Genomic DNA, 14,824 nt, shown 5'->3' with positions numbered 1-14,824 from the left:
GTTTCAGTGAACAGGTCTGCTACTACCCTTATGTGTCTACATAGGTTAAGGCCTGTTTGTCCTTTGCTGCTTTCAAGACTTCTCTCTTTATCTTTGTATTTTTGCCATTTTCACTATGATATGCCGTGGTGAAGACCTATTCTTGTTGAATCTGAAGGAAGTTTTCTGTGCCTCCTGGATTTGAATGTCTGCTTCCTTCCCCAGATTAGGGAAGTTCTCAGCTGTAATTTGTTCAAGTAAACCTTCTGCCTCTTTCTCTCTCTTCTTCTTCTGGAACTCCTGTCATAGGGATATTATTACGTTTCATCGAATCATTTAGTTTTCTAATTCTCCCCCTCATGGTCTAGTATTTTCTTACCTTTTTCTTGGCTTTATCATTTTCAGTAATCTTCTATTTCACTTTTTCTCCCATCTTTTCCCTCCATCCTTGCTGTCAATGCATATACTTTGCACCTCATTTACAGCATTTCTTAATTCATCTTGACTATTTCTTAATTCCTTGATCTCTGCAGTGATAGATTCTCTGCTGTCTTCTATGCTTTTTTCAAGCCCAGCGATTAATCTTATGACTATTTTATTATAAATTCTTGATCAGATACATTGTTTATATCTGTTCTGAGCCCTTTTCTGGCTGTCATTTCTTCCTTGGATTTCTTTTGAGGAGAATTCTTCCATTTCAACATTTTGGCCAGTTTTTTTGCCCTTTACTTGTTTTAATAGCTTGTTATGTGTCCTGTACCTGCAAACACTACTATATTAAAAAGGGCTCATACACTATCCAGGGTCTGGCCCTTCAGGGGGTGTTTTAAGGATTGTGTTGCATGCTCTTTGTTGTGACTCTGGTTGCTTTATCTCCCTATTTGTAGTGGCCGTTTGGACCTTCCACCAGGGTGTGCTTTGATTTGTTTGTTGAAATAACACTGGAAAAAATTTAAAAGGGAGTGGTGGTGGAAGAAGCCTTATCCCATACAAAGGAATGACAGGAGTGGGGAAAAAGAAAAGAAAAAAAAATTGACCAGGCAGAGAATCAGAGAAACTATATGGCTTAATCCAGAGAAAGAGAGAGAGAAAATAAAGAAGAAGAAAATAAAGATACAGAAGAGGTGTAAAAAGAATAGATTAAAAATGCTTAAGTAGACCAACAACTGAAATAACAGGAAAGGAAGGAAAAAATATATATACATATAAATAAGAATTAAATCAGAAAATGCAAAACCTCTGGGTGCCTTGGAGCCGGTGTTTGTGCTGGTCTGGAGGAGGGGCCGTCTAGTTCCATCAGTGTGGGTCTCGCTCAGGTAGGTATGCAGTCACCAGGCACAGAGGGGCGGGGTTTGGTGTAGGCGGTTCCGCCTCCCCTGTTGGCACTTGTTCCCTGAAGCCCCACCTCGTTGGTGATGGGGAGAAAGATGGCAACACCTCAGTCTCTCCTCCCCAGACCAGGTGACCCTAACCACTCTGTTCGGGCCGTCCTCAGAGTGCCATGTGGGCACACGTGGACTGGTTCTGTTCTGCTGCACAGTCTCCCACACCTCCCCCGGCGCTTGGCTGGGGTTCAGACCCCAAACGCCGATGTTTTAAGTGATCCTGCTCCACTTGCCCTGGTTCTCAGGTAGAGCCCCTCCGCCCAGGCAGCCAACAAAGGACCTCTGGCTGTCAGGCGCCTGCAGGTTCTTTTGTCCTTCAACAGACTCTGTACCTTCTTCCCACAGCACTTAGAGGAGGGGGATGCTCTCTCTGAGCTCACTGCCAAGCCCTGGTCTGGCTCCTCTGCAGGCACAAGAACAGGGACCGGGGAGGCAGGCCCTGTCCAGAGAAAGCCCTGCCACCCTGGATCAACTGAGAAATTGGTTCTTTCTCATTTTTTCCATTCCTCGGTCCCTGGTTTTTCTCTCATCCAAATACAGCCTACACATCCAGAGCCTCTCTTTCGCTTCCTTTGGTCCCTCCACAGAAGGGGATACCTCCCCTTCATGCCTACACCACCTGTTTTATCTCTTCCAATTCGTAATCATGCACCTGTGGCCTGCCAAGTTGTCCCTGTGGGCCCCTGGAGATGTTTCTGTCACTCTGTTGCTCGGATTCCAAATGTGTATATATACTCTTACCTGAAGTTTTCTTGTTGATCTTCTAGAGGGAACTTTAAACATAACTTATTATTTGCTATTTTATTTTAAGTTTGTTTATTTATTTTGAGAGAGGGAGAGAGAGCATGCACTCATGGGCGCAACTGGAAGAGGGGGCAGAGAGAGTGGGAAAGAGAATCCCAGGCAGGTTCCACGCTGTCAGCCAAAGCCCAACATGAGGCTCAAGCTCACCAACTGTGAGATCATGACCGGAGTCACAATCAAGAGCTGGATACTTAACTGACTGCGCCACCTAGGCACCCCTATTGTTATTTTATGGGCATTATCACACATTCATCCTTCTTTACTGACCACTCACTTTTTCTTTTTAAGATGCTGATTGCGTATTTTCCAAGCATCTGCAGTTAGAGTCATTATCACCTTCCTTTTGCCTAAATACTGTAAAATATGTCTATTTTATACTTGAGGAAACTGAGACATAAGTGGCTGACAATTAACAATAAAAATCATACAGTAAGGTCTAAATTGATGAGATTTCTCACTTAACTAGTGTTAAACCTTTATAATCAGTATATACTCAATAATAATAGTATTGTATCCCACTTTAATATTTTCACATTAAATATGTATTATCAAATATTTGAGAACCTGCTCTGTGCCTTTTGATTACATCAGCGAGCAATGTTAAGCACGTTCAATGAAGAAAATTCAGGTGATACAAGCTTTGTTTAACATGTCATGAAGTAGGCAGTCTCCTTTTGGAGAACTGCAGAATGGGATGGAAGGCAGGAAGTGTTTACAAGATAAAGAAGAAGGAAGAGGAAAAATAAAATTTGATTGATTGGGGCCACATAACCGTGTTCCATTAAGAAGGCCTAGAGTTGGCTTGGCACTTGGGGGTTAGCTGACTGGGTACAGTGCATTTTTGCTCACACGGGGCATTTACCGAGACACAAGAGTTGTGATTTGCTCATGTGGCATCCCAGGTAGGCGTGCCTCCATCTTGGGCCTGGAAATTGATTTCAACAGTGGTAAAAGGACATGGTTTCTACTTCCCTGGAACCTACTGCTTAGGAAGGAATATGGACGTTGAATAACGAATTCATTCTAGGTGTAGCACTGAAGACAAATCTACAGGAAATTTTACTAAGGATGATGTTTAGAAATGTTTAATCTGAGACTTGATGACTTGGAGTTAACCACGTGGTATAATAAAAAATCTATTTGATTTTGTTCTTGGTTCAGGACACTGAACTTCTAAAATATTTGGAATTTCCTGAGTGATAGGAGTGTTTTATTACTCATAAGGAGTCCCTGTCCAGCACACTTGAGTTTATGTTCACAGGGTAACTCAAGGAGGAATCTCTAGATAGCTTTAGAAGGGGACTGGTCACCAGAAAGACAGCTCATGATTAGAGGATGGGAACTTTTAGCCCCACCTCCCATCTCTTGGGAGGAAATTGGGCCTGGAAATTGAGTTATAAGAACTCATGAACATGGGGCACCTGGGTGGCTCAGCCGTTAGGTGGCTGACTCTTGGTTTTGGGTTGGGTCATTATCTCATGGTTTTTGGGATTGGATCCCTCCTCAGGCCCTGTGCTGCTGTCACAGAGCCTGCTTGGGATTCTCTCTCTCTCTCTCTCTCTCTCTCTCTCTCTCTCTGCCCCTTTCCTGCTTGTGTTCTCTCTCACAAAATAAGTAAACATTAAAAAACAGAACAACACCCCAAAAACCTCTTGAACAGCAGGAACTTCCAGGTTGGTGACTATGTCTGTGTGCTAGGAAGGTAGCCCCCCTGGAGAGGGGCTGGAAGCTGTGCACCCCCTCCTCACACCATACCTTGCCCTAGGTCTCTCTTCCATTTGGTTGTTCCCGAGTTGCAACCTTTAGAATAAATAAACCAGCAGTCATAAGCAGGCCACTTCTCCGAGTTCTGAATTATTCTACAGAACCATTGAACCTGTGAGGAGGAGCAGCGTGAGAATCCCTGAATTTGTAGTTGGCTAGGGAGAAGTACAGGTTATTTGGGGGCCCCATTTGCAGCTGGCATCTGTTGTGTTGGCAGTCTTGTGGGACTGAGCCCTTTACCTGTGGGGTCTCTGCTAACCCTGCATAGTGTCAGAATTGAATTGCCAGGATACTCGTTTGGCGATAGAAAATTGGTGTCGAAAAGATACCACGTTTGGTGTCAAAACCCACCATACACTGGGCAGGAGGAAGTGAAAGAAGATTGCGTGGCAAAACACCCAGTGGGAGGACGCTGAGGTGAGAAAGGGCTTGACTTGGGCTGGAACCTGGAAGAAGTGGTGTCCTAAAGGTTGTAAGCAGACGGTAGCTGCGATCAGATTTGGAACTTAGGAAAAAACAACAACATTCTGATTACAACGTGGAGAATTGATGTGATCAGAGAGAGGGGAAGAATGGTTCTGGGGAGCCTCATGAGGAAGCTCGTGTGGGATTGCATCCAGGAGACACTGAGGATGCACCTGGGAGACCAGGGCATTGAGAGTGGAGGGGGGTGCCTGCAGCCTGCATAGAAAGCAGCACCCCATGTTTTAGGAAGCTTATAAAATATGCTCTCTTCCGAAAAAATAATTGTACCAGCAGCAAATCCAGAGATTCATGGGGAAAAATTGAGATTCAGGGTGATACAAAAGAAGACATAGTGTACATCCAGGCTCATGTGACTTTGGTTCAGTTATTTTGTCCTCTAAATTTCAGTTTTTTTTTTCAATTTGGAAACGAGAACAATAGTTATCTTCTTACTTCATAGGGCTTGCAAATCATGTAAGATGAAGTATGTCAGAGCCCTTTGTGAATTTGTTGTTGGAGGGCGATACTTCACATCTGTGTTTCTTACCTTTCTCAAAACCAAAAACAAAATAGAAGTCAGTTGGGCTACATTCCTTTCTCAGATATTTTCTTCTGTCCTACTTATAATTGAGTCATCCAAGTAACTATTTTAGGAAAAGCCATTCTTACTTTAGGTGAAATATTTTCCTCAGAGGTTCTGAAATTGTATTTCAGGAACAGCCAATTCCTAGAGGTGGCCCTGATCTGTGTGTGTGTGAGGCCTTATTTGTCAGGGCCGTAAGAGAGAAGAGAGGAGAACAGGTGTGACAGTAGGGGTTCTGGTTTTGTTTTGAGCTGGGGTTGGGGGAGGAGGTGAGAGAGAGATTAGTTAGTGAGGCGCGGGAGTGCTTGCATCTTTCAGCCTGAAAGTACCTCAAGAGAACATGTTGACAGTTAGGATCCATAATCAATCAGCTACATGTTAGAGGGTCCATAACATGAAGACTTGATTCTGGGTGATATTGGGGATTTAGCAGGGCCAGTGGAGTTCATTCACTTTTGATGGGCTATTCCCCAGGAAGAGTAGAACCTGGCTTTCATACTAGTGCTTCTCCATGGGTGACTTTCCTGAAACAGTTCCTTTTATGGTCAAGATAGAGCCTTTGTCTCATTCACTCATTCACCCAGAACCTAGTCATGGAGCCTTGAATAAAGGTGTTTTTGTAAGGCACCTTTACAGTATTTACCAAGTCGCCTTCTGAAACCACATTTGACATATACCATTATGCTTCTGTGCATATTGATTCCCAGGAATATATTACGTACCTATGTAGTCCACAGAACATGGTTGATTTTCCTCCTTACCATCTCCCAAACCTGTCCCCACCTCCATCTCCCATGGCTACATACTTCATTGAATCCCTCATTCCACTTGGATTATTATAGTTTTTAAACCAATATCTTACCTTCAGATAATATATCCTCCAACCACTCTTCCCATTGCTGTCAAAGTGTAACATCTCTAAGGAAAAAATTTAATTACTTTCCTGCCAAAATGCTTAAATAGTTCCCTTTTGCCCTAAGTTTCTAGCCTTGGGGTTCTAACACACAGAGGTGTCACAGTCAGTTAGTTGAGAGATGATAGGTACATCAGAGTATTTGTGTTCTCTTGAAAGTGAGCCCAAAAGGAGATAAAAAGAAGTATAGTGCCTTTTTTATAAATGCTCTTTTAAATGATCTGTGGAATCACAAAGAAAATCACAAAAGCAGCTACAACATCCTTTTTTTTTTTCCCCTACCTTCTGTAGCTAGAAGGAGCATACAAACTAGACCTTACGAGAAAGACATAGTACTTTTCTCCAGAATGTTTTCATTATGGCACTACTCCTAGTGACTTTTACTTATGCTTTATATTTGTTGTAAATGATAGTGTTTTTATTTTATTTTTTAATAAATTGAAGGCATCAAGAAAGCACATTATATTTTTTATATCACAGAGCACATTATATTTTTCATATTACAGATATATTTTATAGTTCTATATTTCTGACCATACAAAGAATGAACTAAGCAAGAATGATCAATATAAAAATGCCTTTTTTCCCATCGTCCTTACACTTCTAGTAGGTTGAAATTGTGTTTCTGAAGGAGTGATTGCCAACGTAAATTCATTTGTCATTGTCATGACTTAAGGTGTTAATGCAGTACAGACAGTATGGTATAGGCATCGACAGTGTGATCATCTTATCAGGAAGCAGCAAAACCCAAATGTTGTTAATTGGAAGAGTTATATTAACAAATGCTTTCATCATTCTTAGTATTTTCCTTCAAATAGTTATATATGTACACTGGAATATTGAATGAGATATTTATACTAAGTCTCACTGTCTAATTTATTTCTCTGTTATAGATATTTTATGGCCACGTGATACATAATAAATGCTAAAGGAGCATATTAAATGGTATTAGGTGTTAAAATGCAGTTAAATTAAATATTCTGTGTGAAGTGTCAGAGCATAGGTCTCAAAGCCCACAGAGCAGGTGGAAATTAGAGTAATTCTCACACACGAGGAAACCATGAGAGGTGAGCCTAACTCTGCTTAAATCCTTGGCTGAGTGTCACATTTTATAGGCTCAGGGGAGACCCGTAGGAAGCCAGGCTAAAAAAGCAGCAGTCGGAAACCACAAGAACAAAGCAGAGATATAAGCAGCTGAGCACCTTGGGTTAGAGACAGTTTGCAGTTTGAATCCAAGTAAGGTAACTGCCTAATACAATATAAATCCAGTAGTTTCAGAAAAATGGGAAAGAATTCTGTTTCCGTATCAGCAATGTCTATTTTTCTACAAAAATACTAGAGATGTAATTAGGAAAATGTTATCCATACTGAAGAGAAAGGTGTTCAAAGAAACTGTTAGGCCTAATTTGATTTAAACAAAGATTTCAAAGCTGCTATTTTAAATATGCTCTAGGAATTAAAGGAAAGTATGTTCAGAGGATTAAAGGAAAATATAGTATGAATGAAATAAGCAGAGAGATGATCTCAGAGCAATGGAAACTATGTTTAAAACAAAACAAGCAGACTTGGAAGTCCTAGAGCTGAAAAGCACAATTACTTTTTTAAAAAAATTGCTAGAAGGACTCAAAAGTAGTTTGGAAATATTGGAAGAAGGGAATAGCAGACTTGAAGACCCAGTAGAAATGACTCTGTCCAAAGAACAGAAGAGAGGCACCTGGCTGGCTCAGTTGGTGGAGTGTGTGATTCTTGATCTCTAGGTGGTGGGTTCAAGCCCCACACTGAGTGTAGAGATTACTTAAAAATAAAATTTAAAAAAAAAAAAAAAACACGAAGTAAAAAGATTGAAGAAAAGTGAACAAGAGCTCAGAGAACTGTGAAGTAGGCCAATATTATATGTCCTTGCAATCATGGAAAGAGAGATAACAAAGAGGCATACAAATATTTGAAGAAATAATGACCAAATTCTCCCCACATTTAGCAAAAAAACATGAAATGATAGATCCAAGAAGCTTGCAGAGCCCCAAGAAAGATGAACACAAAGAAGACCTTGCCCCAGACATAATATGGTAAAATTCCTCTATGATAAAGAGAAATGGTTGAAAGAACTAGAGGAAAATGATACTTGTTGCTTGGATTTCAAGGGAAAAACTAAAAATATTTGCTGTTAATCATAAAATACAAGATTTTAAGAGAAAATTAGAATTTTGGAAAGCTTGTAGCCACCAATAGCTTCCCCATACTTTGAAAGGCAATTCTTAGGATATCAATGGTGATATTAACAAATGTGATTTAAAAAAATATTGTATAATGTGTCAACATTTGAAGATCCACATAAGGAAGATCTGTATACTTCAGTGAACCAATATTTTCCAAATAGCTGATGGATGATGTTATGCAGTCATTCACTGGTAAAGGATATGTTCAAAGTGAAAAGTAGACCAGTGGATTTTAATTTAACAGTACAGAATGGCTTCAGATTCTACATTGCAACTACTTGTTATGAACTGGAGTACCTGGGTGACTCAGTTGCTTGAGCATTCTCTTGATTTCAGCTCAGGTCATGATGCCAGGGCTGTGGAATTGAACCTTGCCTCAAGCTTCATGCTGTATATGGAGCCTGCTTAGGATTCATATTCTCTCTTTCTCTGCTCCCCACCCCACCCTTCCTAGCTTCCTCTCCCTCTGTCCCTCTTTCCTGCTCATGGTTGCTCTGTCTCTTTCTAAAAAAAAAAAAGAAAGAGAGGAGAAAGAAAAAGAAGGAAAGGAAAGGGAAGGGAGGAAGGAAGAAAGAAAACTTAGGACTGGTTGTGTTATCAAAGAAAAGGAAGTACAGTTACCAAGAAAGGCTATTAAATGACTCCCCCCTTTCCTAACTATCTATCTCAGAGAGACTGGATTTTCTTCATATACTTGACTCAGAGCAACACACTGTGAAGGCAGAGATACATTTGGACATTCTTTTAAACTGGTTATTAAAGAAAGTTGCAAAAATATAAAACAATGTTCTTTTATTGTGGGGAAATTATAGCTGTTTTTCATAAAATATGCCATTTATGTTAATATATAGTGAGTTTTATTGTTACTTGTAAATTAATATTTTTAAATCCTAGTTTTAATTTCTAATACAGTAAATGTCAGTAGTTACAATCCACGTTCATAGATCTTTGGAGTCCTTCATACTTTTTAAGTGTAAAGGTGTCCTAAAACCAAAAAACTTGAGAGTAGTTTTGAGTCTGCTCTGTCTTCAGATTCCTTTGAGAGCATCAGAATGGAAAATTGGAAAGATCTTGTAGCCCAGGAGATAGTGTTTTTGAGCATATGATGGCATTCAGTTTTTGTTGATATCCTTGATTATTTCCAAGTAGACCATGTAGTGTGCTGTGGAGGGTGCTGCTTCCTGCTTCTGAGGACAGCCCTCCCCCACTTTGATGTATTTTGTTTAGCCCTGTTATTGTCAGCAGGGAGCTTTACCAGGAAAGAAATAGGGGCCTTTTGAAGTGGTGACTAATCCTTCTTTTCTTTTCTTCTTCCTCCTCTTGTTGTGTTTAGAGGTTATTGAGGGAGAGATGTTCAGAAAGTGTGAGAGGGCCTCTATGGTGGCCTGCACTGTCACTTGCTATGCTATTCTGAGTTGGTAGTCACTTTCTGGGAAAGAACATTAAACATTTGAAAACAGAATCATTGACATTTGTCTCATATGGTGTGAAGAATTATTTTTTTTAAGTCCAGAATCTCATCCAGAATATATTTTTTTAAAGTCCTGCTTATAATCTGTTAAATGCATGTGGTGATGCTTGTTTTGGTTTTGTAACCTAGTAGACAAGAAGCACAATGTGCCAGAAATAAATGTTCTATAAAGGGTGGTCATTACATAAACGCGTAGTAAGTTTAAATTAACATTACATTACTTTGTTCTTTGACAAAAATAAACCACTATAAAATAAAACCAAATTAAAAAAAAACTCCCACCTATGTACCTGCTTGCATGAAACTGAATTATTCCCATCCTCTTCCATGTGTTACTGTGTTTCCTGTCTCTTGGTATTTCTCTCCTTTTTCCATTGTTTTTAGTGTCTTCATACTTATACTTGAATTTAGAACACTCATTATTAATTAGCTTATACAGATCTGATTGTTAATTTTAACACTTAGATTACTGTGGTCATAAAGTCATCAGACAACAGGAGTCTCTGTACCCTCTCTTCTGGCCTTTTATGTTTTCACATATTTTGGGGAGGTTTGAAATTTACATTTGTGTGGACAGGACCACTAAAACAGCTTTATTTTATTCTTTATTTCTTTAACAGTTAAATTATGTGGAAGTAATAAAATTGACAGTTTTCCCCATGCTGTTTTAAGGGACTTAATGGTGATTTACTTTCTGAACCATATTTTCCTTATAATTTTGAAACAACATGGGTTTTCTTTCTCGTTGCAAATGATTATCATTCTGAAAGTCACATAGAGGCTTCACCAGAATAGAGGTCTTCCAATTTGAGGTTCTTAATTAGAGAAGCATTTATTTGGGTCTAGAAATAAGACTTGATTATCATCAGCTGTTTTCTTACACCACAATTTCCCTTGTGTTTTTTTAGGCCAGAGATGAAGAGGAAGCCTTTCTGGATTGGAGCGATGATGATGATGATGGATTTGATCCAAGCACGCTTCCAGATCCAGATAAGCACAGAAGCTCTGAAGAATCCGATAGTGACGATATGGAGAATAAAATTAGGTATGTTTTTACTTTTGGTAGCACTAAATATATGGGTCTTCTGGTTTGAATCCAAAGGATGTGTAGAGACCAGTGTCACATGGTCTTCTCATTATTTTAGGGGCGCTCTTATTTCTGTAATCACTGTTAGTTGTAAGAGTGTTTTAATAACAGTTATTTTTTTCTTTCTCTCTTCATATCTCTCTCCTTCTGGATCCTTTATGCTTAAATACTGGGTGCACTAGTGTACATTTAATGCAAACAGAGGCAAAATTTTATTTTGATTCACTGTCAAAGGATTCTGTTGAGAGTGTTGTTTAAAAATTCTCTCTGATTTTTGGAAAAGAGCAGTTATACTTTCATATTCTTTGATATAAAATTAAGTAACAAATACACAAAATAATGGAAAACTTATACATAAACAGTGCTTGACAAATTCTCTCAATTTAAAATCTGTTCATTTGCAACATGGACTTATTTGTGACCATACCAGAAACAGATGGAATGCGATAAATTGAATAACAGTTGATTTGCTAAGCATTTGTTTTCATAGTACTGTGTGTTAGATTAAATTGAGATTGTATTGATTTAAAAGCTGAGGGCACTGAACTTCATGGCCATTCTAAGCCAATGAGCCTCCTTAGGCAGAAGGGAGATACTAATGATAGATGAGGTCATGACAGATTGAAGGAAAGAGGAAGCTTGAAGGAACCTCTGACCACCTGCTGGGAGACTTTCGAGTTGGAGAGAGATGCCACTAAGAGCCAGAATATGGTTTTGAGTAAGACCATTATGAAAAAAAATCTCAAAAACAGATTATCCTCTAAGTGCAACAGGGGATTGTTTCAGAGTTAATCTTTATTTTGATCTTGTGTTCATTTAAACATAGAATTATTCTTATAATACTGAAATGACATCTAAAATGTAGCCTTCCCAAGTGATACCAGAAACTTGAGACATTAGCTCTTGGTCAGCTGGTTAGTGGACATAATAGCTTTCTAGTATTTCTAGTGGACATAACAGCTTCAATACCACAGGAGGCACCAGAGGTGAAAATAATTTTATTAGGTTTTAGAAAAATATATAAATGTGTGCCATAAGGCTTAAATAACTTCAGTTTGGGGCATAGTCCTGAAATTGACCTCTGAGGGTGAATATGCACACTTTGCTTCAGAAAGTTCCTTGGTGCACATGTTGAGACCTTGATGAACTATCAGTATGGTTAAGTGTGCTGCCCTTTATGTTTTAAAATAAATGTCCCTTCTTCAGAGTTGGTTTGTGGGATCTCCATTTCGATAGATGTGATCTAAGTCAACATGTGTGGCTTTACATGATTAATTTCTTTCAAAAGAGAGAATTCAATTGAGTGAAATTTAAAGATTTTAATGGGGTTACTCAACAATTCATGAATCAAGCGGCATCCATTTAGCAGATACAGAGACCCTCTGAAGAGCTTTAAAAAATGAANATCAAAGAGTGGATTGTTTCAGACAAGGTCACCTTCCTGTTGGGGATGGAAATGGTCGTTGGGCAGATGACCTGGCTAGTGCCAACCAGGTGATTGCAGATTGACTGGCTATAGGTCACCTTCCTGAAAGAGGCTGAAGCTGCAACTAGGTTAGGTATCTTGGTTTGCTGATATGGGGCTTGGCACAAGTAACTTCGTTTTGGGCCTGTTGTCTCTTTTTTAACACTTCCAAGTGTTTGTGTGTAATTTTACTTTCTGGAGAGAACATTCATTGGTTCTTACAGTTTGTTATTCAGCCGTACTTTGCATATCTGTGTCATATACCTTAAAACACAGAACCAGCCTTTGAAGTCATTGGCCAGATGTCAGCATTCCTTCTGCACCTGATTTATAAGGACTTTTCCCTAACATTTTTTATGATAGCTTCTGGGTCATCCTTAATCTGTGTGCAGTAGACATTTCATTTCATTCTTGTGGCATTTCTTACCCTCATAGTGACATTTCCCTGCTACTACCTCATTAATATGACTTGTTCTCTAATAGCTTCATGTGTTTCATCTTCTTAATTAGCCTGTAAATGCTTCAGAGCTAGAAACTGTCTTTTGTACCAACACATCCAGCTCTTGCCTCTACTCCTGTGTCCAATGTTACTATCATAGGCACAGAGAAGGCCCTGAAGTATTTGAATCGATTAATTGATTGATAAAGGAGTTTTATAGAGTAAAAAAAGAGAAGTATAATTATAAGCAGCTATATGATTGGCCCTAATAGTTTAAATGACACAGGAGATGATAGAAGAGATGGTTGGAGAACTGGAGAAGCCAAGTTCAGATAGTGTAATAGTGAGGGATGAGAAGGTCAGAATACCTTGAGATACCAGAGCATCTCAACTTAAAGAAAAATGTTCAGATGGAAAATAATTAAGCATTCCATGAAAATTAAAACAGTTTTAATTTCAGCACAGCTAGTAAGTCTGCATTAACGAGGATTGAAGGAATTGGCAAATTTGTCCTAAACTGAAGAAAAATCATCTTCTGTTGAGGAGTATCATCAATAAGGGCTCATTCCCTTTAGCACATATAAGGAACTTTCCAGCAGTTTTGTTTTTATTTATGATAACAGTGATTATCTAGTCTAACCCTCTCTTCTAATGGATGAAGAAACCAAGGCTTCAAGGGATAAAATAATTTGTGATCCCAATACTAAGGGGCAGATCACTGTAACCTGTGTAAATTACATCGACTCTGTAGTTCTGATACTCCAGTGAAGTTATATAGAATTACTCCAGCCTTAGGAAGCATAGCTCAGGAACACTATCTGAAGACCACTTTTATGTCATTTGGGTCCATGAACTTGATCCATGAACTAAGTGTAGGATAGACTTGACTAAATCATGGTTTCCTGACTTCAACATTACTGACATTCTGGCCCAGATAGTTCTCTGTTCTGGTGGGTTGGGAGTGATGGTGAACTGTTGAGCATCATCCCTGGAGTCTGCCACCAGTGCTGCCCCACTGCTTCGCCACCTGGGCCAACCAGAAATATCTTCACACATTGCCACATATCCCTCAAGGAGCAACATCTCCCACTGGACTAGACCCAGGATGGCAGGTCCATATTACTGGTGGTTGATCTCTCCGTGCCTCGTCCAGGATATACTTTGTCTGTATTCCTTTCCACAGAGCCCAAGCAGTCCTTCTCAGTATGGCCTATATCAGTCCATTGGGATTCCCACCCAAGGTAAAACCTACTTGCCATTCCGGAACAAAGGCAGGATATGGGGTAGTTACAAGCAGTAGCCTATGCATGAAATTCCTATTTATACTCTACTTCTATTTTTCTCCCGTTTCCCTTCTCTGTTAAAATGACCTCACTGAAAATGAATAAAGATAGTGTAAACTAAAAACCAGAATTGTTTTTAGATAGATAAAAGTATTCACAAGTACATCCATATACACTATGGTTTTGACAGTAGTAATTGCCGTTTTCTACCACTATTTGTAATAATAGCACTAATGCGCTGTTACTGTCTTGCTCCAGTTTGGCTGCGTCTGTTTTCCTTGACCTCTCATAAACAAGGATAGATGCTAGGGATTTTGTGATGTCAGCTTTAGAGGGCTCTCCTGGCATGTTCACAGGTTTTATTTGCTGCGCTGTTCTAACCCTCAGCTCGGTAATTGCAGGAACAGTGAGTGTTTCAGCTTCTTGGTCATCTTCTCTCTCCCAGGAGGTTATTCCTTGGTTATTAAGTTCGCATTTTCCAATACGAATTTACTTTTATGGGACCAGATAGCACCAATTAGCAAATGGCTGTGAGTCTCAAAATAAGTAGCATGAGCTAGTTTCTTTCAAAGTTTCCTCTGGGTAGTTTCTTTTTCCCTCACTTCAGTGACACCATAAATATTCAGCATGAGTAACACTTTTGTCTCTCTACATGGAAAGACACTTAGTCATTAGGAAGTAGGCAAAGGAGAGCCCGATGTGGTGGGGAATGACTGAATCCGAGGTCAATAATTCTTCCTCAGGGAGGCGTGATAGGGTTTTAAATAGTGTACCTCCATTTTCCCCAGCGCAGTGCACAGCATAGCGTTTAAGCCATCCTTATCCCTCTGTAGACTTCTCAAAATTGCCAGCTCTACCACTGATGCCTGAGGCATTCTGACGTGCAGGATTTGGCTTCTTTAAGTTAGAATGACAAAAAGAGACCTCTTGATAAATGTCCTAGGGACAGTGAAGATAATGTGACCTTGAG

The 14,824-nt window shown here is 39.5% G+C and overlaps 1 protein-coding gene across 1 annotated transcript in view; it reads left to right on the top strand.

Annotated features, from left to right (window-relative positions):
- DDX10 (DEAD-box helicase 10) overlaps positions 1–14,824 on the top strand; it is a 287,390-nt gene that overhangs the window by 237,285 nt on the left and 35,281 nt on the right. Inside the window, exon 19 of the mRNA XM_077777453.1 lies at positions 10,489–10,625. Coding sequence (XP_077633579.1) covers positions 10,489–10,625 — 137 coding nt within the window. The remainder of the gene's footprint in view (positions 1–10,488; positions 10,626–14,824) is intronic.

The sequence above is a fragment of the Crocuta crocuta genome, unplaced genomic scaffold (genome assembly GCF_008692635.1).
Source record: "Crocuta crocuta isolate KB4526 unplaced genomic scaffold, BGI_CrCroc_1.0 scaffold278, whole genome shotgun sequence".
NCBI classification, from domain to species: Eukaryota; Metazoa; Chordata; class Mammalia; order Carnivora; family Hyaenidae; genus Crocuta; species Crocuta crocuta.
Note: the sequence above shows the minus strand (reverse complement) of the source record. Positions and strands in the feature narration are given on the sequence as shown.